The 23,591-nt window shown below is 41.4% G+C and overlaps 1 protein-coding gene across 1 annotated transcript in view; it reads left to right on the top strand.

The window, feature by feature from the left end:
* The window catches only part of LOC143886399 (putative 1-acylglycerol-3-phosphate O-acyltransferase), a 59,998-nt gene that overhangs the window by 6,720 nt on the left and 29,687 nt on the right, over positions 1–23,591 (top strand). Inside the window, exon 2 of the mRNA XM_077390356.1 lies at positions 10,257–10,493. Within this exon, the coding sequence (XP_077246471.1) occupies positions 10,257–10,493 (237 nt within the window). The remainder of the gene's footprint in view (positions 1–10,256; positions 10,494–23,591) is intronic.

The raw sequence follows: 23,591 nt of genomic DNA, 5'->3' as shown, positions 1-23,591 counted from the left end.
TAAGATTGGATCGACCTCCCAAGAACGTTTAACTTAATCCAACCATTGAGGAACCGGAGACGTTACGGCCATTATGGTAGCATCCGACGCTGGAACCCAAGAAGAGCATCATCCACTTGATTTTCAGCCAAGTTCTGTATATAATTTTGTTGAGTTATACGCATCTCCCTTCCTAGTAGGGTTGTTCATTCGGTTAAAACCGAACCGAATTTACCAAATATATCCGAACCGAAAAATTTCGGTTACTGAGAATAGGGAACTGAAACCGAACCGAAATTTATAGTAACCAAACCTTTTCAGAAACCGAAAAATAAATCGGTTCTTCTGTTAGTTCGGTTATAACCGAATAATTATAGATTGGGGATGAAAATGCAAAAAAGCCATGCAAAACGAATTTAGAAGCCCAACAAGCAACAACCAACATCACCGATTCACCATATAAACAGATAAGAGCCACTCCCAAAACTAAAACCCCAAATTACAATCAGATTTACCGAGCAAAAGGATGAAAATTCAAAGAAAAACAAGAAGATTTAAGAGTATTACCCTCTATCTCTATGATTTGCTCCTTGAAGTTACAAGTCCAAAAAAATCCCCTTCTTCTTCTCTCGGTTTCTCTCGAAACCCTAATAATAGAACCTCTCAAATGGTCAAACCCTCTTTCTCTTTCTTAACCAAAGTGCCAAATGCCCAAACTCTCTTTGAAACCCTAAATCGAATCGATAGACGTAGAAAGACTGAGATTTGGTGCGGTTTGGATCACAAAGATTTGGATCACATTAATAGAAGGGCTCGGATTCTTCGGAAGAATCGGAACTTCGGATTCAAAGACTGAGACCGATCTACCATAGATCGAAGGAGGGTTTGGTAGGGGCGTAGCCGTAGACTCGTAGGCCATTGCCACCGGTCGATCACTTGATCTCTCAAGTCTCAGCTCTCAAGGTTCTGTTCCTCTCGTTCCTCTTCAACTCTTCCTCGGTTCTTCCTCTTGGAAACTTTGAAAATGAAAAATGAAACCCTTGGGTATAATGACTAATAGTCTAATACTATATTATGCACCCATTTTTACTCGGGACACCCCTTGAGCACTTGAGCCTTGATGTTGACAGGTCACAGTTGAGTTGACTAGTCTCTTTTACTCTTTTATTATTTAATTGTCTTTAGTGGTTGGGGGTTGTACAAAGTACAAACTCCAAAGTAAAAAAAAGCGTGCATAATTCACTTTCTTCAGAAAAGTTTATTTCCAACCCTAAACTTCGGTTCTCCGGATAAACCGAAATTTTGAAAACAATAACCGAACCCGAAACCGTAAACCAATTTTTTTTTAAATTAATAACCGACACCGAACTGTTACACTTAGGAACCGAACCGAAATGAATGACCGAATTCGGTTCGGTTGGTTATTTCGGTTATATCCGAATAGTGCACACCCCTACTTCTTAGGCGTATTTCTATCTTTCCATTTTATTCACTTTTCCCTATATGTGTGTGTGTGTGTGTGTATAATACTGTGCGTGTGGGGGTTCTCTCTTGAACTCTGTCATTCACACATTCTTCCACTTCTTCTCTTCTTCTCTTCAATGTAGATAAACATGGTATCAAAGCTTTGATCGCGTTGAAGCTTGAAGAAGATTGAAGATTGTGATTAAGGTACCAAAACCCTAACCCTCAACCAACCTACAAACCCTAACCTTCGCTGCTTAACCCTAACTCTATTTTTTTCTCCTTTTGTTGGGTTTTCAACCCTAACCCTAACTATGCCTTCAAACCTTTGCCTAACCCTACCACACCCTCTCTTGTGCTCCCCCCTACATTTTTGCCCCTCCTTTTTTTTTTTTTTTCCCTTCTGTTGGGTTTTTAACCCTAAGCCTCATCAGCCCCCAAACCCTTGAAAAACCCTACTTCCACCCTCCCTTAGACCCCGTAAATATTTTCTCTCACAGCTAAGCCCCCCCTTATTTTTCATTGCTGCAGCCCCCCCTCATGTTTGTTCCCAAACCCTAATTAATTTCTTTCTCCAAATCTGTCCCAAATGCACCTCTCTTTCTTAATACTTCTCATGTTCTAAACAACTAATCGTGACTTTTTTTCATTTTGCGGATGTTTCCGGGTGTTGGTGATTTATTTATTGTTCTATTGGTGTTCGTGGTTCGTTCTATGCCGGGACTAGATGGTGTTCTGTGTTACTACATCTCGAGATGCCGTTGTTGGTGATTGCTTTGACGGTGGTGATCCGTAGTTCTGGTTGGTTATTACGAGATTGTGTGCATCGTGATGATTGTTGGTGATCTCCGTGCCTAGGTTGTTTTTTGTTGTGCACGGATTGGTTGATTTTTTGTGTCGGTTCTTATTGGTGGCTGTGGAGTATTGAGCGTTGTTGTCTCTTTGTTCGTCACTGCTGGTGGTTGTTTGTTGCTGGTCCTATAGCATACTCACAGATTCGGATTATTGCATTCTCTTTGGGGTTCGATACGACTATGCATTCCACATCTTCTACTACATCTGGTTATTTTCCTGTGACTTCTATGACGTCCATCAAGCTTGATGGTTCGATCTATCCTGCCTGGAGTCGTTTTGTTCAGCTATATCTCCATGCGTAGGGCAAGTTAAGTTTTATTACGTCGGACGCCCCAATTTGAAGGATGCCTCCTACGACAAGTGGAGTCAGGAGGATGCCCAGCTTCAGTCCCTATTATGTCTGAGCATGGATCAGAAGATTGCTAGTCATATGTTATTCATGAATACCTCTCGCACAGTTTGGTTACGTGCAGAGACTCTCTATTCGAGGACTAACAATCTGACTCGGATCTGTGATGTTTACACTGAGTTCTTCATTGTGAAGCGGGGCGACAGATCTGTGTCTGAGTACTATTCTGATTTTGTTAGCTTATGTGAGTAGATTGATCTCTATCATCCTCCTTCTACTGACCTTGCTGAGTTAGAAAAACAGAAAAATGCGATACGAGTGGTTCGGTTTTTGGATGGACTTGGTTAAGATTTTCATCAGCAAATCCTAGGTCTCGGTACTTTACCAGACATTGATGAGATCTTCTCTCAAGTTCAGCGAGCATTGCGGGTTGATCCTCAGAGCATGGTTTGAAATTTCGGTTTCGGCATATATTTCAGTCCTAGCCGAAACCGAAATTTCAGTAATTTCGGCTGAAATTTTTTAAAGGAATAAAAAATTAACTTTTTTTTATGAAATTTCATCGAAATTACCAAAATTTCCGAAATTTCGACCAACATTTTGTACGTTTCGGTAATTTCGGATTTCAGTCGTTTCAGTGTCGGTGTTTGACCAAAATCTGAAATTTTGGTCTGAAATTTTGGATTTCGGTCGAAATTTAAAACCATGCCTCAGAGTGATATGATTTGTGAGCAGTCAGCTCTAGCTGTTCAGTCTGGTTACAGTCGCGACACTCGAGGTAGTGGTTGTTCTTCTTTGCCGCCGAGGTTCTGGTCGGGGCTTTGGCCGTGATTTAGGGGGAGGGGGGCCGTACCATTGGTGGTCGTGGATCCTGTTATTGTACCCATTGTAATATGGAGGGTCATACTATTGATTTCTGTTATGATTTACATCCGGAGTTGCGCCCCTCTAGAGCTGCACATCACGTTTCAGGGACTTCTACAGAGACTCCCGCGGCTGTATCTACTGACTCTTTAGACGCCCTCGTGATATCACACACGAGTCTCTTTGACGCCTACAGGAGAGAGGAAAACAACCAACTGCCACTCTTGCTAAGGAAAGTAGTACCCCATCCTGCTCTTTCAGTCATTCCAGTTCATAGCTCATTGACTCTGGATCCTCACATCACATGACTGGTAACAGTAGCCTCCTTAGTACCTTTAAACCTAATTCTTCTTCTACATTAGTTACTTTGGCTAATGGGGCAAAGTGTCCCATTTCTGGTATAGGGGACACTTCTGTTAGTTCTCATTTATCACTTTCTTCTGTTTTATGCGTACCTAGTTTTCCCTGTAATCTTCTTTCGGTTAGTCAACTCACTCGTCGTCTTAATTGTTCAGTGAAATTCTTTCCATCTTGTTCTTTTCAGGATCTGGCAACTAGAAGGATTGGCTCTTGTCGTGAAGTGGATGGCCTCTACTATTTTGACGGTGATACTGCTCCTACTGCGCTAAATACTTAGGTTGATTCTTTCATGTGGCACTGCCGTCTTTATCACCCTTTAGCTGATTATATGCAGTATTCTTCAGTTATGTCTGGTCACTTAGTTGCTTTCAGTGTGAGTTTTGTCAGTATGGGAAACACCATCGTGTTTCCTATCAGTCACGTTCAGTCAGTCGTGTCTTACGTCCATTTAAGATGGTTCATTTTGATGTTTGGGGTCCATGTAAGACTCCATTATTAGGGTATCAGTATTTATTATCTTTGTGGACGATTATTCACGGATGACATGGTTATATGTAATGAAAGATCATTATGAAGTTTTAATATATTTCATTCCTTTTATGCCGAGATCTCTAATCAGTACTCATGTTCTATTAAATGCTTGCGCACAGATAATGCACGTGAATATTTCTCTGTTGTTAATGGTTTTCAGGAATTTTTTTCTTCACGTGGTATCTGTAGTCTTGTGCCATAGCTCTTAGCAACATGGGGTTGCAAAGAGGAAAATTCGACATCTTATGGACACAACTAAGACCCTTCTTTATCAGATGCATGTTCCTAAATACTATTTGGCCGAAGCAGTTCTTACATCTTGTTTTCTGGCGATTCGTCTTCCATCATCTGTTTTTTGAGAATCGGTCGCCTTTCTCTGTCTTACATCCACCTGGTAACCCATTTCCCTTACTTCCACGAGTGTTTGGGTGTACGTGTTTTGTTCATGATCTTACCCCTGGATTAGATAAATTGGAACCTCAATCGATTAAGTGTATTTTTTTGGGCTATTTTTGCACTCAAAAGGGCTGTCGGTGTTATAGTCCTCAGCTTTGTCGTGCTTATGTGTCTACTGATGTTTATTTTTTCGATGATATGCCTTATTATGCTGGATCTATTTCTACCTAGATTCCAGACCCTGACGTCCCATTACCTGTAAACGTTCCTATCTCCGTACCGAGTTCCTCCCCTATCGTTCCACCCAAACCTTTGCAAGTTTATTCTCGTCGTCCTAAGCAACTTGCAGCTCCAGATGACACTTCATGCCCTAACAGTTCGCTGGACAACCCACTGCTCCAGAGGTAAGTGATTCTTCTGTTGATTCTCCTGTTGCATCTCGTACCCGATCTCGTACCACTCATCATCCTATATCTGATGTTGTTTCTTATGTTGATGTGTCACCTTCTTATAATTCCTTTTTGTCATCCCTATCTTCGGTTTCTATTCCTCACTCTGTGGTCGAGGTTTGTCGAGGTTTTGGCTAATCCAGGTTGGAGAGCAGCTATGGATGCAAAAATGGGGGCTATGAAGGAAAATCACACATGGCAGTTGGTCCCTCTTCCTCCAGGCGCACAGGTGCCTCCCAGATGGGACCGTAGAACGACTCAGGGCTTGACTGTTTGCAAAGGGATATACACAAACATATGGCGTTGATTACACAGACACATTCTCTCCTATGGCAAAGATTCCTTCCATCAGAGTTTTGATATATCCCTTGCCGTCAACAAATCGTGGCCTCTCTATCAGTTGGATGTTAAGAATGCCTTCTTGCATGGTAATCTACAGGAAAAGGTCTATATGGGGCAACCTCCTAGGTTCGTTGCTTAGGGGGAGATGAAGAATGCTTTTTGCAGGTTACAAAAGGCGATATATGGTTTGAAGCAATCTCCTCATGCTTGGTTTGGCAAATTTAGTGAGGCAGTGACGCGTTTGGGGATAGACAGTGTGATGTAGATCATTCAATGTTCAGCTCTCAGGGCAAAGATGTTGGGATATTTCGGATTGTGTATGTCAATGATATCATCATTACAGGGAGTGACAGTGTAGGGATACAAAGACTGAAGGACTTCCTCCAGAAGGAATTCTGCACTAAAGATTTTGTCCGTCTGAGATATTTTCTAGGGATAGAGGTAGCATATTCTTGTAAGAACTATTCCTATCACAGAGGAAATACGCACTGGATATATTGGATAAGACTGGTCTTCTAGGAGCTTAGCCAGTTCAAACTCCCATGGGCCCAAATGTCAAGCTTTCACGTGATCAAGGAGAGTAATTAGAGGATCCAGGTAGATACAGACGTTAATCATGAACAAAGCATGTGCAATCAAAGACTCTAGGAAGTAATGGAAATGGATTCCCAGAGGGATATAAAATAGAAAATGGTGAACGATTTTGGAGAACTGATGATGGAAGACGATTGGCCAGAAAGCAAGATGTGAGAATGGCATCGGCCCAATATGACCTTGGGACATGCATCTGATAAAGAAGAGTCCTAACCATGTCTACAAGTCTAGATAAAAACTCCCAAAACCCATTAGAAACAGAGAATTATTCACGTGCATTGTCAGTACGCAAGCATTTAAGAGACGCAGAGTACTGGTTAGTAATCCAGCATAAAATGACCGAAAGACAGAAAAAACTTCTGAACGATCTTTTATTACATATAACAACGACATCCTTTAATTGTCCTCAAATACAATATAATATCGATACCCAAATATAGGAGTTCTACATGGACCCCAAATATCAGAATGCCCCAGCTTAAACGGACTCGAAACATGACTAACAGAACGCGATTGAAAGGAAACATGATGGTGTTTTCCATACATACGAGAATCACAATGAAACTGAAGAGTACTATAGACGATCCGCTGGGTGGTTGACCAAGACGACAGTGCCACATGAATGAATCAATCGAGGTGCGCAACGCAATGGGCGGAGTATCACCGTGAAAGTAGTGGAGTCCATCCCTCATGGCCTAAACCAATCCTCCTCCCAGTTGCAAGATCCTGAAAAGAACAATAACAGGGAACGAAGGTCACAGAATAAGCGACAAGTGACTAATAGGAAGTAGATTACAAGGGAAACTAGGAAGACATAAAAAAGATGAGATAGACTAATGAGAACTAAGAGATGTGTCCCCTATATCAGAAATAGGGCGCATAGCCCCATTATCCAAAGTGACTGATGTAGAAGTGGAAGTAGCTTAAAGGGGCTAAGAAGACTACTGTTACCAGTCATATGATGTGAGGCTCCAGAGTTAATGAGCCATGAACTAGAGCTACCGAGAGAGCAGAATGGGTTGCTACCCTCCGTCGTGAGAGTGGAATTGGGTTGTTTTCCTTTCTCCTGTAGGTGCAATAGAGACTCGTACTCAGTACGGGAAACAACTAGTGTATCAGAAGAACCGGGCGTGGAAGAGATGACAATCTAACTCTCCGTGGGAGTCGCAAAAACATGATGTGCAGCTTGTGGGGGCCGTAACTCCGGATGCAAGTCATAACAAAAATCGGCAGTGTGACCCTCCATATCACAGTGTGTGCACTAAGGGATCCACGACCACCAGTACTACGACCTCTACCTGAATCACGACCAATACCTCGACCATAACCACGGCGACCACGGCCACGACCACGACCACGACCACCACGTGTATCACGACAACACGTAACTCCTCTTTTTGTTTGGCCAGCACAACAGGATCTGTAGAGGGTGGCAGGTAAGAGTCCAGCTGCTCACACAAACCAATAAATTCCGAGTAGAACTCATAAACAGACCGTTTGCCTCTCTTCGAATTGAGAAGGTCTGTGTAAACATCACAAATCTTCGTAAGATTGTTGGTTCCTGAGTAGAGTATCTCTGCACGTGACCAGATAATTCGTTATAACCCTAGGAACAACATGTGACTAGAAATCTTGGGCTCCATACTCTGGCATAGCACCGACTGAAGAAGTGCATCCTCTTGGCTCCACTTGTCATAGGAGGAGTCCTTAGGTGATGGTGGATCCGAAGTAATACAACTTAATTTGCGCTGGCCACGGAGATAAAGCTTAACAGATTAACTCCATGCAGGATAGTTTGATCCATCAAATTTGATGGAAGTTATAGAAGTGACAGGGAAAGGGCCAGAAACAGTAGACGAAGCGGTGGGTGCAGTCATTTTGAATATCTACTCAAAACTGCAACACCAAGGAACTGCAATTACTAGTAAAGGCACGAACACAAACCAATGATCCACCAATGAGCCACCCCATCAACTATACCACATGAACAATCTCAGACAGATCCACCAACATGACTATCATCCACCAACACCGTAAACAGTGATCACGGAATAACTCACAATCCACAAAGTACCAAGCACAAACCACCACAAACAGAACAGAGTCACTAATACAGAATAATGGCTAGCCAGAATCACACCTCCAACAAGTACCACATGTACTCGACCAATAACCACCACCAACTCATATTAACTACGAACAGCCCTGTAAATCAAGCCGCCAACGAACCACTACGAATATCACCAAATCCAACAAACCAACGACAAACACCACCAACAACTGATCCCCATCAAATCGCGAACAGGCTACCAACAAAAGCATCCACATATCCTGTCTCACACATTAAGACACAATTCCAGGATAGAAAGGGACGACAACACCACAAACATACACCACCAATATGAGAGAATCACCAAACAAATGCCTGGAACCAACCACGAGATGATAAAGATCGAAGAATACTTGTTTAGACCATGAATACAAACAGTTGGAAGTGGATTAAAGTGAGTTTAGGGACTGATTTGTATAGAGAAATGGGTTATGGTTAGTATTTGAGGCTAGGTTTAATGGTTGTATGGCACGCTTAGCGTAGAAAGGGTGGGATGTAAGTGGTAAAAATCCACAAAAAAGTGTTTTGGGGGTCCATGGCACTGTTTGGGTGGAAAAGATGGGGTGCGAGTGGATTGGGGTGGTAAAAATCCACAAAAAGATGATTTAGGGTGGTACGACAAAGAGGAAAGGGACAAAAAGAGGGGTGCGATTAGGGTTAGGGTTGATTAGGATTAGGTTTAGGGAAGGGTGCACGATGCTGTTTTGGTTATGGGTTTAGAGTTAGGGTTAGGGATCTCCAATCTCGATCTTCAATATTTCACTCTCTTCTCCACTCTCTATTCTTCAAGAGAAGAGAGAAGAGATGGGAAAGAGAACTCGTGAATGAGAGAGTCAGTACATCTCTCACGCACAATAATATATATATATATATATATATATATATATATATATATATATATATATATATATATATATATATAGAGAGAGAGAGAGAGAGAGAGAGAGAGAGAGAGAGAGGAGGAGGAGGAGGAGTTCCTACTCCCCAGAGTAGATAACTTATCTACTCCGTGGGCTTAAAATACAGTGGGGGCTACATTGTTTGGGTGATCCAAAGCATTCATTTGATGGGTCCTCAAAGAGATAGTGTACCAAAAAAATCAGCTCCATAGGATCATCCCAACCCTTCGATTTGTGGAGGCAAAAATGAACGGGCGTAAACCTTCACAAATCTGTCCTTTTTTTGTCGCCACAAATCGAAGGGTTGGGATGATCCTATGGAGGTGATTATTTGGGAACACGCTATCTCTGTGAGGGCCCATCAAATGAATGCTTGGATCACCCAAACAATGTGGCCCCCACTATCTTTTAAGCCCACGGAGTAGATAAGTTATCTACTCTGGGGAGTAGGAACTCTTTCCACACACACACACAATATATGCATGATACATAAAAAGACATAAATACCCCTCCACATGGGAGGTGTATAATACGACCATTCTTAACAATCAGCAAAACGATAATTCCCTCATCTAGGGTGAAACCTTACTAGAAATAGCTTTCTTGAATATTCATTGGATTTCTCCATTTATACATTTTCCATATTTTATTCCCTTCCCTAACCAGTCCCCACAATTCCTCTTACGTCCTACAACTCTACCTTATCAAAACCAACTCTTAATTTGAAATTCAAACAACCAAAAGAACTAAAACACCAAACAACTAAGAGACCAAACAAACAAGGACTCTAGGCAACAATCGCATGATGGTTGAGGCATAGCAACTCCTAACTTGAATTGTTTGCATGTTTTTAGTCCCTATTGGTCCTACTGCTATTTAGTCTTTATTTATCAAAACTCATGTGTACAAGTCCCATTTCAATTATTTGTTTCTTTATATCCTTTCATTATTGAGAGTCAATAATTCTAGATTCTAGATTTTATTTTCCTTTTTATTTCATTATATATTTGTTCATTTTATAATTTGTTCTTCTTTGGTTAATTTGCTGAATGCCTTTCTTTCAGAACCCCCTATGTTCAAGAACAGGTAAACATAGGATCAGGGCCACCTGGGTCAAAAGTCAGATGGTTTAGGTCCTCCAGTGACAAGCCTAGGTTTATCAATACAGTTACCTTCAATAGTCAGGAGAACTCTCCTACTCTTGTTATGGTTCATGGATATGGTGCTTCTCAAGGATTTTTCTTTCGAAACTATGATGCTCTTGCCAGTAAATTCCAGGTCATTGCTATTGACCAACTTGGGTGAGTTCATCATCATGCCCAACCTCTATCTTGTATTCAAATACATCTCAGTTGTGGTTCTATTTATTGATTTATTTTGATTTTTATTGTTCTGTGCTTCGGTTGCATTTCTCTTTAACTAAATAATTAGGAGTGTAGCTCCCAACAAAGATCATGCTTAGGATTAGGTGAACGTCTAGTGTCTGAACTCTAAACTCTGAACCCAATTTATATATTGCGAGTAATTAATTGATTAAGAAACTTCCTATCATTATCCTCTTTATTCATTTATTGAGAATTTACAAATGTCTGGATTTCGCACTGTTTTTTTATTTTCTTGCAGAGATGGAAATTTAATGACATCCACTTATCCCCTCTTTGAATCCTCTAGTGTGATGATCTCCTGATGTTAGATGGATTATAACTCTAGTACAATAATTGTTTTTTGTTTGATACAGTATTTGAAACTGTTTAGCAACTTTACCTATAAGTTAACATGACATCAAAACCAAACTGTGAGTTTCCGTATGAGTTTCCTTAAAATGTCTTTACAAACGTTCTGGAGTCCTCTCCCTGCTACACATTTTGTTGTCTAATATGTTTGCTGAGGAAGAGAATGAGAGAAACTGTTAGTGAGTGGGAAGTCACCCCCTCACTTATGTATTTATATATAAAGAGAGAAATATACAATGACCTATCTGCCCATAGGCATATACATACATCAACACTCCCCCTCTAAGTTGGAATGTATATGTCAAACATTCCTAGCTTGCTACAATTATCACTCAATTTGGCTTTGTTCAACGGCTTGGTAAACATATCCGCTAATTGGTCCACCGATCTAGTGAACACTGTGCATATTTCTCCTCTTTGAATTTGATGTCGGATGAAGTGGCAATCAACCTCGATATGTTTAGTTTTCTCATGAAAGACTGAATTTGTGGCTATGTGAATTGCTGCCTTGTTCTCACAGTATAACTGAGAAGGAGATGATGGGGAGAAACCAATCTCTGACAAGAGAGAGCGTGACCAAATGAGCTCTCCACTTGTGTGCGCCATCGCTCTTATATTCCGCCTCTGCACTAGATTTGGAGATAACATTCTGTTTTACTTCGCCATGACACAGGTTACCTCCCACAAATGTGCAGTATCTTGTGGTAGATCTCCTGTCAGCTGGAGATCCTGCCCAATTCGCATCTGTGTACCCTTCTATCTTTTGATGTCCATGTTTCTTGAATAACAACCCTCTACCTGGGGCACCTTTCAAATACCGAAGAATTTGAAGAACCACTGCCCAGTGTGAAGTACGAGGTGAATTCATATATTGACTGACAACACCAACAGCAAAGTAGATATCTGGGCGTGTGACTGTAAGATGGATAAGTTTACCAACCAGCCTCCTTATCTGCTTGGGTCATCTAACAAGTCTCCCTCTTCAAGTAGCAACTTCACATTTAAGTCCATAGGAACCGAGACAGGTTTCACTCCAAGATGACCTGTCTCCTCAAGTAAGTCTAAGACATATTTCCTCTGTGAGAGGGAAATCCCCTTTGTAGAATATGCAACTTCAATACCCAAGAAGTATCTAAGACGACCTAAATCTTTGGTAGAGAAGTCATTTTGCAAGAAGGTCTTCAATTTCTGGATCCCAGCTGTATCACTGCCAGTGATGATGATGTCATCGACATAGACTATCAAGAGTACACGCCCAACTGTAGATTGACAGCTGAAGACAGAATGATCAACTGCACACTGCTTCATGCCAAAGCGCATAATGGCACCACTGAACCTTCCAAACCATGCTCTAGGAGACTGCTTGAGACCATGGTTTTAAATTTCGGCCGAAGTCCGAAATTTTGGACCGGATTTCGGTGGGGACCGAAACCGAAATTTGGATAAATTTCGAATTTCGAGAATTTCGGTCTGAAATTTCGAGAAAATGTAATTTAAAAAAAAAGGAAATGTTACAAAATTTCCGTCCGAAATTTCTAAATTTCAGGGGTCTGAAACCGAAATTTTAAACCATGCTTGAGACTGTAAATGGATTTCTTAAATCGACACACAGAGGACGACATCTCCCCCTGAGCAACATATACCCAGGAGGTTGCTCCATGTAAACCTCCTCTGTGAGCTCACCATGAAGAAATGCATTTTTGACATCCAACTGATGTAGAGGCCAGACCTGATTGACAGTAAGAGAAAGTAGAACACGGACTGAGGGAATTTTTGCCACAGGAGAAAAGGTCTCACAATAGTCCACTCCAAATGTCTGAGTGTACCCTTTTGCAACCAAGCGCGCCTTAAGGTGCTCAACAGAGCCATCAAGTAAATATTTACCTGTTTAGACCCAACGACACCCAACAGGGCGTGCACCAGGAGGTAGAGGAACTAAATCCCAAATCTGATTGGGCTGAAGGGCATCCATCTCAAGGTCCATAGCAACGCGCCACCCCAGGTGATCAAGTGATGTAGCGAAGGGCTTTGGCAAAGAAACAGAAGATAGAGAGGACCCAAAACTGAGAAAAACAGGCGTGAGAGCATCATATGAAAGAACATACGACATAGGATGAGAAGTACTATGAGAACGAGTGCGGGAGGCAATATGAGAGTCGACAGATACCTCGGACGTGGAAGGAGGGAGCTCCTGATGGGCTGACGATGGTGCTGCCGGAGATGGATGAGCTGTAGAGGTATGGCGGCGCTGATAGGTCTTCTGAGTGACTGGAGTTGGAGGCCGAGTAGGTACCTGTAAGGGAAGAGAGGTCTCTGGAACACGAACCACAACAGGGGAAGGTAAGAGAGACGATGGAGATGGACTGACTATCGGGTCAGGAAGAACGGGAATCAGTAGAGGAAGATCTGAAGAATGAGAGAGAGGGGTCGCATCCGGAGAGCTCAGAAAGAAGTGATAAGTCTCGAAGAAGGTAACATCTGCCGAGACATAGGATCGACGTAACCGAGGGCTATAATAGCGATAATCTTTCTGGGTTCATGAGTAGCCGAGAAAAATACATCGTTCAGATTTAGGATCTAATTTATCCAATCCAGGCCCAAGGTTGTGGACAAAGCAAACACACCCGAAGACCAGAGGAGTAGTAGGAAACAGCTCATGATGAGGAAGTAAAATTGAAAAAGGGGATGAACCGCCTAGAACCGAGGAAGGAAGTCGATTAGCCAGATAGTTAGCAGTGAGAACTGCATCACCCCAATAAGACTTGGGAACTCGCATCTGAAAGAGAAGAGTGCGAGCTCCATCCAATAAGGATCACATTTTCCGCTCGGCAACACCATTCTGTTGAGCACATGAAGATTGATGAAGGATACCACGAGTGGAAAGGAACTCCTCAAAACCATTGGATTTGGAGAAATATCCCCTGGCATTATCAGTGCGAAGGCATTTAAGAGTGCAATTAAATTGGTTAGTAACTTCTGAATGAAAAGTACGAAAAATAGAGAACACTTTTGAGCGGTCTTTAAGTAAGTAAAGCCAACACATACGTGAATAATCATCAATAAATATGACAAAATAGTGATGTCAAAAAACAAAGGTAGTCCGCGAGGGACCCCATACATTGGAATGCACTAAATCAAAAGGGTGTGAGGCTCGATTAACAGGCCTAGACGGGAAGGACACCCTATGGTGTTTCCCAAGTTCACAGGCCTCGCACGAAAAAGGGCTAACAGAAGAAGAAACGATAGATGTCCGCTGCAAACGATCAAGGCTGGGATGTCCAAGACAGCAGTGCCACTGATATGCATCGCTGGAGCTGTGTAAAATGGCACGTGGAGGGCTACAATCCAGATGATAAAGCCATCAATCTCATGGCCCGAGCCAATCATCCTCCCATTCAAGAGATCATGAAACAAGCAATAAGAGGGATAAAATGAGACAGAACAGTTGAGATTTTAGTAATCTGACTAACGGGTGACTTTGGCACACATAGGACTGAGGACAATGTTAAACCAACACGAGGAGAAATATCACCAACACTAGAGGTAGGAGTGGAGCTCTCATTAGCAAGTGTGATGGACTGATCAGAAAGGGGACGAAATGAACTGAGGAAGAAGTACCTGTCATATGATTGGAGGCTCCAGAATCAATGATCCGGGAGTTGGAGCTAGTAAGAAGAGATGCAGGAGAGCTACCTGGCTGAGCAAAAGTCGCAGTCGGGGGATGGCTGGTAGACCTGAGACGCTGTAACTCATTATAGTAGGCACGAGACATAAAGACCCCATCAGCCTGAGGCCGAGTGCTGGGTGGAACTGAAGGAGAGGAATCTGAAGATTCTGGTGCTGCGAGATGTGCTGAGCGGCCAAAACGAGGCTCAGAGGAAGGATGAAGTTCAGGGTGCAGTACATAGCAAGTTTCTATATAGTGTCCCTCACGACGACAATGCGAGCAATATGGACGTGGTCGGCCACCACGCCCTGCAGGAAGATCACGTCCACCGCCCCGACCGCCACGACCAGAGTCACGGCCACGGCCAAAGTTGCCCCCACCACGTGTAGCACGATCACCTACGCCATAGGTAGCAGTGGTAGTAATATCGACCGAAGGCCGACACAGAGTCACCAAGAGCACACTATTAGGCACGCAAGTAAACCTCCTGAAGAGAGGGCATCGTGCCAGACCCAAATATCTGCTAACGAAGGTGCATGAACTCAGGACCCAAAGTCTCGAGAAACTGAACGACACGTATCTGATCACGCTGCTGAGCGGCCGTAATCAAATCAGTGTAAGAGGCATAAGAATATCTAACTGCTGGCAATGGGAAACAAACTGACTGTAGTAGGTCGAGAGAGGAGTGTCACCATGGCGAAGGTTCATCTATTGAGAATAGGTGGCATAGATTCGGGATAGGTTGCCTTTCCCGGAGAAGGTAATAGCATTATGATCCCAAACCTGGCGAGAAGTGGGAAGGTGTATCATGGTCCCGGCAATCTCAGGGGACATACTCTGCCAGGGGAGAGTACGAATAAGGGAATCATCCTGCTCCCACTTCTCGTAAGTGGGATCACTGGAAGGAGGGGGTCACGACAAATAATAGAGATCTGTCCCCTAGCAATCAGATAGATCTCCACATCCACTTTCCAATTCAGATAATTGGAACCATCAAGTCTGATTGTGGTCATGGGAGGAAACGAACCATCTATTGAAGAAGATGGGGGGTTATAATAGGATGAGCATGGGCAAGTCGTAGGAACAATAGCCACTGGGGGCTGCCCGAGAGAGGGATTCTCAATAACGGGGGAATCCATAAATGAGTAATCGAAAAAACAAAGGAGGGTCCACTGACGAGAAGAAACGATACCGAGACTGGGATCAGAGAGATCAATAATGGAGATCGCGGCTCCGAAAAAGGACCAATGAGAAATAGGGCATGAGAGAGAACCTTGATGACATGAAGAAGACAAGCGATTATATATAGATATAGATAAAAATCGGAGCTGTGAAGAGACGAGGGAAGGAGATAAAAAGGGATTTAGGCCATTAGAAGGGGAAAGAAGAGAAACTGGGGGTGGAATGATTTGGATGTCTCTTTTTTTTTGTTTGGGTTGAGGGTTACAAAAATAGGTCAGAAGGAGGGGAAAAAGAACGGGCAAGGAGCTGTTGGGTGCGTAGGTGGGCCACGGCTGGGGAGGGATGGGAGTAGGGGGGGTACGGGAGGTGGAGAATGGGGGGACGGGGGCTGGAGAGGGGGGACGGGGGCCTGGATAGGAGGGGACGTGGGTCGGGGGTGGGACTGAAGGGGACGGAGGGTGTTGGGGGTGGAGGAAGAGAGGACGGGGGTCGTGGGGGGTGGAGGGAGAGGGGACGGGGGTCGTGGGGGTTGAGTGAAACGGGACGGGGTCGGGGGGGGTGCTAGAGAGGGGAGGGGCGGCGGCTGGAGTAGAGGGAAGGGGGTCGGGGGGTTCTGGAAAGGGGGGGGGGGTTGGAGTAGGGGTGTGGGGGTTGAGAGTAGAGGGAGAGGGAGAGGGTGATTAGGGCTAGGGTTTGGGAAAGGTGGGGAGGTGTCTTGGGGGGAAAGGGTTAGGGTTAGAGAGGAAGAAGAAGGGAAGGGGAGAGGGGTTGCTATGGGTGGTCCCTAGGGATTCAAAACCCTAGGGCTCTGATACCTTGCTGACGAAGAGAATGAGAGAAAGAGTTAGTGAGTGGGAAGTCTCCCCCTCACTTATGTATTTATATATAAAGAGAGAAATATACAATGACCTATATGCCCATAGGCATATACATACATCAACAATGTTCATCGATTTGCTAGAGAGAATTCATAGTTTTCATTTACATATTTTCAATTGGTGTTACATTTTTTTTTAACAATACTACTGCTGTTTCATACACTTCTACGGAATGTCTTCTTGCTTGCCTAAAGAGAGTTGCTACGTCAATGATAAATGTTTTTTTTTTCTATTTGCACATCTAAGTTTTACAGTCTATAAGCATGTGTGTGTTTCTCTCTCTCTCTCTATATATATATGTATGTAGAGAGAGAGAGAGAGAGAGAGAGAGAGAGAGAGAGAGAGAGGAAATGGTTTGTGAGCAGCTGCTCAGATAAGCTTATCTGAGCAGGAGCTCACAAACCTATGTGGCCCCACATTTTTGGGGGGGTCCAAAGCATTCATTTGGAAGGCCCTTCCATGGATAGGGTGTGTACCAAAAATCAGCCCTATAGGATCATCCTAACCCTGCCATTTGTGGAGGGGAAAAATGGGTAGAAACATGGACACACAGTGTCTGCCCATTTTCCCCTCCACTTTTGATTGGGTTAGGATGATCCTATAGGGCTGATTTTTGGTACACACCTCATCCAAAGAAAGGCCTTCCAAATGAATGATTTAGATCCCCCCAAAAATGTGCAAACCCCCCCCCCCCGCCCCCCGCCACACACACACACACACACACACATATATATATATATATATATATATATATATATAGAGAGAGAGAGAGAGAGAGAGAAAAGTGTAGCTACACATACGTGTAGCTAACTTAGCTACACCGACGGCTTAAAATACAGTGGGCCCCACATTGTTTGGGTGATGCAAACCATTCATTTGATGGGCCCTCACATAGATAGGGTGTGCCCAAAAAATCAGCTCCATAGGATCATCCCAACCCTACGATTTGTGGAGGCAAAAATGGACGTGTAAAAACCTTCACAAATCTGTCTATTTTTGCCTCCACAGTTTGAAGGGTTGAGATCATCCAATGAAGCTGATTTTTTGGGCACACCCTATCAATGTGAGGTCCTATCAAATGAATGGTTTGGATCACCCAAATAATGTGGGCCCACTGTATTTTAAGCTGTCGGTGTAGCTAAGTTAGCTACACGTATGTGTAGCTTCACTTAACTCATATATATATATATATATATATATATATATATATATATATATATATATATATATATATATATATATAGAGAGAGAGAGAGAGAGAGAGAGAGAGAAAACGGTTCCTACACATATGTGTAGAGAGTTCTCTACACACTAGCTTAAAATACAGTGGGGGCCCACATTGTTTGGGTGTCCAAGCCATCCATTTTAAAGGCCCTCACATAGATAGGGTGTCTACAAAAAATCAGATCCATAGGATCATCCCAACCCTACGATTTGTGGAGGTAAAATGGATGTCTTTAAACCTTCACAAATTAGTCCATTTTTTGCCTCCACAATTCGAATGGTTAGGATGATCTTATGGATCTGATTTTTTATGGACACCCTATCTATGTGAGGGCCTTAAAAATGAATGGTTTGGATCACCCAAATAATGTGGCCCCCACTGTATTTTAAGCTAGTGTGTAGAGAACTTATCTACACATATGTGTAGGAACCGTTTTTTCTCTCTCTCTCTCTCTCTCTATATATATATATATATAGGGAAAGGTGTGCATACTCGGTCGAGTAGATAAGCTTATCTACTCGGTCGGGTTAAAAACAGTAGGGGCCCACATTTTTCGGGTTATCCAAACCATTCATTTGAAAGGCCCTTACCTAGATAGGGTGTCCACAAAAAATCAGCCCCATAGGATCATCCTAACCCATCCAACAGTGGAGGGAAAAATGGGCAGATTTGTGGACAAGTTGTGTTTGTCCATTTTTCCCTCCACTGTTGCATGGGTTAAGATGATCCTATGGGGCTGATTTTTTTTGTGGACACCCTATCTAGGTAAGGGCCTTTCAAATGAATGGTTTGGATCACCCCAAAAATGTGGGCCCCCACTGTTTTTAACCCGACCGAGTAGATAAGCTTATCTACTCGACCGAGTACGCACACCTTTCCCATATATATATATATATATATATATAGAGAGAGAGAGAGAGAGAGAGAGAGAGAGAGAGAGAAGTGTTCCTGCACAGCTGCGCAGGGAGCTCCCTGCGCTTAAGTGGCTTAAAAAGCCACCAATTGGTCACTTTTTGTGGACCCCGCAAAGGTGGACCCGATAAACGAACCAATCAGTGGCTTTTTAAGCCACTTAAGCGCAGGGAAGCTCCCTGCGCAGGAACACTTTCCTCATATATATATATTGAATTGATATATTCGTCCCCGAAAGTTCCCTCGTCCACCACAACCATGATGTGGGCGGGGGAGCTTTTACAAACCATTTAAACTAGAAAACGAAACATGACAAAGGCGAGAGTGCCACAACATCACCCAATCACATTGCAGTGTAGATCTTTGGTAAGAGTAAGACTGCTAATAGATAACTATTTTGAAGAGAAGAAGGAACGTGAAGGACTAAGAAGACAAGGAAGTATGATGGGCAGAAGCATGAGTAACTAGTTGCTTTACGGTGGCACTAAAATCTGGAGATGTGTCTAGCAATGCAAGGCCCTTACAATGATTGTCGATGACTTGGTCTCTAGAGGCGTTACTTGTGGATATGGAAGGGCTTCATGAGCACCCTTGTCAGCATGAATGGAGAAAAGGAGATCTCTCCCTCTGTCGAAGTTGTTTGAGCACTAAGACTCCTGAACCTTAGTCGTAAATAGGGATGGAGATCCCCTCACATCTTCTTTGATTTGTCTCTTTTCCCAGAGTGAGTGCATTTCGATTTCTCTCTCAAACATTGTCATTCCACCTCTATTTGCTTATCTACTAGAGCCACCACCTTGTCTCGAATCTGACACCTAGGGAAAATCATGGTTTTAAGTTTCTACCGAAACCAAGACGAAACAACCGTAATATTTTCATTTCCTAATCTACCGAAACCAATACCGAAACGCATATCTTATATCGTTATGTATTACATAATTATATTTAGGAATTTGCTAGCGTCCATCGCAAAAGGCATTTCGTGGATGGTCCGTTCCATCTTATGGCAGCCACAGAGGCTCACTTTTCCGCAGATTTTGTCTTCATTCACGACGTGGCTACTGTTGTATGTAACAGGCCATCCGCGAAATGCCTTTTGCGATGGACGCTAGCAAATCCCTTATATTTATATGAATTACATGTGAAATTTTGTATGTACTAAATTAACAGACATGTGCAACAATACATGTCCCTAGGTGTTTGATGTTTTTAAACCGTTATGGATGGTTGTCTTGTTAATTGGATGGTTTCTAAGTGTGTATTTGTGCTTATTCTAGCATTTCATGAAGTTTTATCTTTAAATTTTATCATTTGCATACGTTTTTACGTAAATCCTTGATTTTACAGGATGTCCATCGAAATTTCCAATGGAAACTAAAACGTTTCCATTTCCACGACAACTGAAATTGATATCGAAACTGAAATTTAAATCCTTGGGTCATACAGACTACAATGTTACTGCTAAGGGAGGCATTATAATATTGGCTCTCTTGTTTGCCTCCCTTCTAATGTAGCTAACTAGTTATAGACTTATCGACAGTCTTAAATGGTAAAAGAGAAACTTTCCCTAGGACTTAGGAATTGAATCCTTTGAAGCTCAAGATCAGGTGCAACAACCCAATCTGACGGGTCTCTACGAACAACTCAACCTGTAAAATCACCATTTATATATTTTTTAAAACATGCTAATTAAAAAGAAATCATAGATATTCTGAAACCCAACATAAATTCAAAGTCTCCAAGACAAACATATGACACTCCACTAGCAAAACAAGTAAAAGCCAGGGAAGTTGACGGATATCGCTGTCTCCCTCTTCTTCACTATTTATTTTTTTCGACCCACTCCTTTGACTCAAGTTTCCCCATTTACGAATGCTCTCTCTTCCATATTCTCCATACCTGGTGGGGAAAAATTGGGTTACACAGCAGTTTGTGATAGAGACGATACTAGTATTGGTTACCAATTAAGACAACAGATTTAAACAAATGTGTATATGCTAGAATCAACAAACCAAGATAATTAATTGAAATAAATGTTGAGTAGACATGCTGGAAACAGTAAATCCATGAGGCACAAGAATCAATTAAGGATAATTAAAACTATAAGAACGGAATAGAAATCGAACTATAACAACATAACATAAAGAAATCTGAAATTTATATACTACATTTCTGGTTTATCATTATTAACATATCTTTTAACCCAAGACACTCCAGGTCCCATGAGCTTGTTGTCTTTGCCCACACTGTCCATTCCGCTGAGACGTTTTCCGATAGATCATACCGCCTAGAGACTTATAGTCTTCATAGGATTCCAACATCCTTATTTATTTATCTTTTCTTAATTATCCGGGGATAGCTCTATGGCCTCCCATCACCCTTCCCCATTTTCGTCTTCATTTCTTCTTTCATGTATTTCTTTCTGTCTTCTTAATCTTTTCATATGCTTAAATAGGGGTGGTTATTGGGTTCACATCTTAATAAGCAATTAAAATTCTAGATGACATATGGTTGAACAATTTAAAATAAGTTAACGAAAAGTAAATACCATCTAGCACCATACACAAGTCTTTATCACTATTGAATTAATTGAATATCCATACTGATGAGGTCTAGCTATCACATTCCTTTTCAAACCTGAGTGGTGAGGAACCGAAGGGTCTCTACGCAAGGGTGGGAGAAAGACCAACCTAAAAATGAGGCCACAACACTAAGTTTCTCGTAAGCTTAAAATTTTGTTAAAGGTGGATTAGACCCGATCATTAATTTAAAACCTTAAGTATATATACTAATAGGTAGATTGTGCTATTTAAGGATATTTTCACATAAAATCTATTGGGTCTTTAGTACTGAGGAGATGGAATATACGTGAGAATCTCTTTGGAAATTCACACTGACGGTATAAAATAATATGTGCGAAAACATTTATGTGGAATTTGTAAGGAAGTCATTCAATCTATCTTAATGAACACAACTACTGGTAAAATCATTGGGGCATACACAAAATCAGTTGATACACTCAATATAGAATTTATTTGGAAACTATTTGATTCACCAGTACATAGAACTTGATATGAATAGGGACAGACAAGGACTCCATTTTTAATTTCTTATATGCAAGGGCTGATAAGGAGTTAGACAGGAAATTCATTTCACATGCTTTTGTGAGTGGAACCAATAGGATGGAAAATAGGCACAAATTTTATTTTAAACACTTTGGTACATAGAACTGATAGGGAAATAGACCAGAAATTTATTTCAAAGTTTAGGTACAAGAACCCATCTTAAATACTTCAATACACAGACTGTGAAGTTAAGAAAATAAATGAGCCTATTTTGAATGCTAACGTACTGGGAGTTAGTAAGATAATGAGATATACTAGAAGTCCAGTTTAATTACTTAAGAATTATTATCTACTCTAAGTGCAGACAACATTTAGATTGGAAATACACACAAGTCCTTTCAAGGAGGCTTCATGCATCACTAATGAGAATTGAATTTATGTAGTTGGGTATTTGATAAAAACAATGTTTACAGAAAAGAAAATTAAGCTTTATATAGTTTGACATAAGATGGCTAATAAAATCAACCAAGTTCATGATTTTTTTATTTTTTTTTTAATTTAAGAAAGGATTTCATACAGAAGCCATTTTTCTCCTTTATTACGGGTACTGACGTACCTTATGATTATAAGTGGAAAGCCTAATACTTTATACGCACTGATAAAGAAGAAAAACTTACGAGAAAATTATTTCTCTCTTTTTACTACAAGGTACATAGTATTGTATTCTTACAAGTTAAATCACTTTGTTTCCATGCACTGATGGTATGAGATATACATACAAAAATCAGTTTCTTCTCTTTCTCATCATATAATCTGATGTACCTTATTTTATAAATGAAAATTATATATATATATATATATATATATATATATATATATATATATATATATATTATACGTACTGATGATATAGGGTTTGTATAAAAGAAAAAGAAACAATAATTTTCCCTCTCTTTCATATTATATGGTACTGATGTACCATATTTTACAATAAAAATCATTTCTTCATACCACTGATGATGTAGGGTTATTATTATTATTATTTTTGCTATTAGTTTTTTTTACCTATTGAGATCTAACTAAAAAAAATTGATGCCCTTGTATTTTTTTTTTGACGGAGGTTGAAGAAGACTAAGTTGACTCCGTTTCACCTTACACACTTTCTAACTCTCTTAATCTGTCTCTCTTTATACCTCTTTCTCTCCCTCTCTAAATCTTTTACTTATTTATTTTTTTATCCCACTCTCTCTTTCTATCATTCACGTTTTGGGCATGAATGACACTACACACGGCCCTTTTTTTTTAATTTGATGGAATTACGTAAAGTAATCTCCACATAGAAGGCAAATTTTCAACAATAAAATCCTTTTGAGATATTCTCTAATAAGTAAGGTATTTGTCTTTCTTTAAATTAGTTAGAAATAGGTAGAAAGTGGGCCCCAGACGGATTTGAGGAGTGTGCTTTTTGGGAAAACGTGGATCTCCCCCCAAAATGTGTAATTATAGATCCTATAAAATCTCCCCCATTGCTTTATCCCTTTGACTTAATTATATTAGATTATTTCTATTAGTTTTTTTTTTTTTACTTTCCTAAAATACCTCATGTTTATCAACTAAGCAATTTTTTTTGATAACGACACCCCTCCCCAACCAAAACGGGGAGAGAGAGAAAGGGTCAGCGCACTCCCTTTTTGGTAGTTGTGCATGACCAAAATTGAAGGGATTTCAATCCTTTTT

The sequence above is a fragment of the Tasmannia lanceolata genome, unplaced genomic scaffold (assembly GCF_043159265.1).
Source record: "Tasmannia lanceolata isolate RefF3 unplaced genomic scaffold, GAP_Taslan_0.1 ptg000011l, whole genome shotgun sequence".
NCBI classification, from domain to species: domain Eukaryota; kingdom Viridiplantae; phylum Streptophyta; class Magnoliopsida; order Canellales; family Winteraceae; genus Tasmannia; species Tasmannia lanceolata.
Note: the sequence above shows the minus strand (reverse complement) of the source record. Positions and strands in the feature narration are given on the sequence as shown.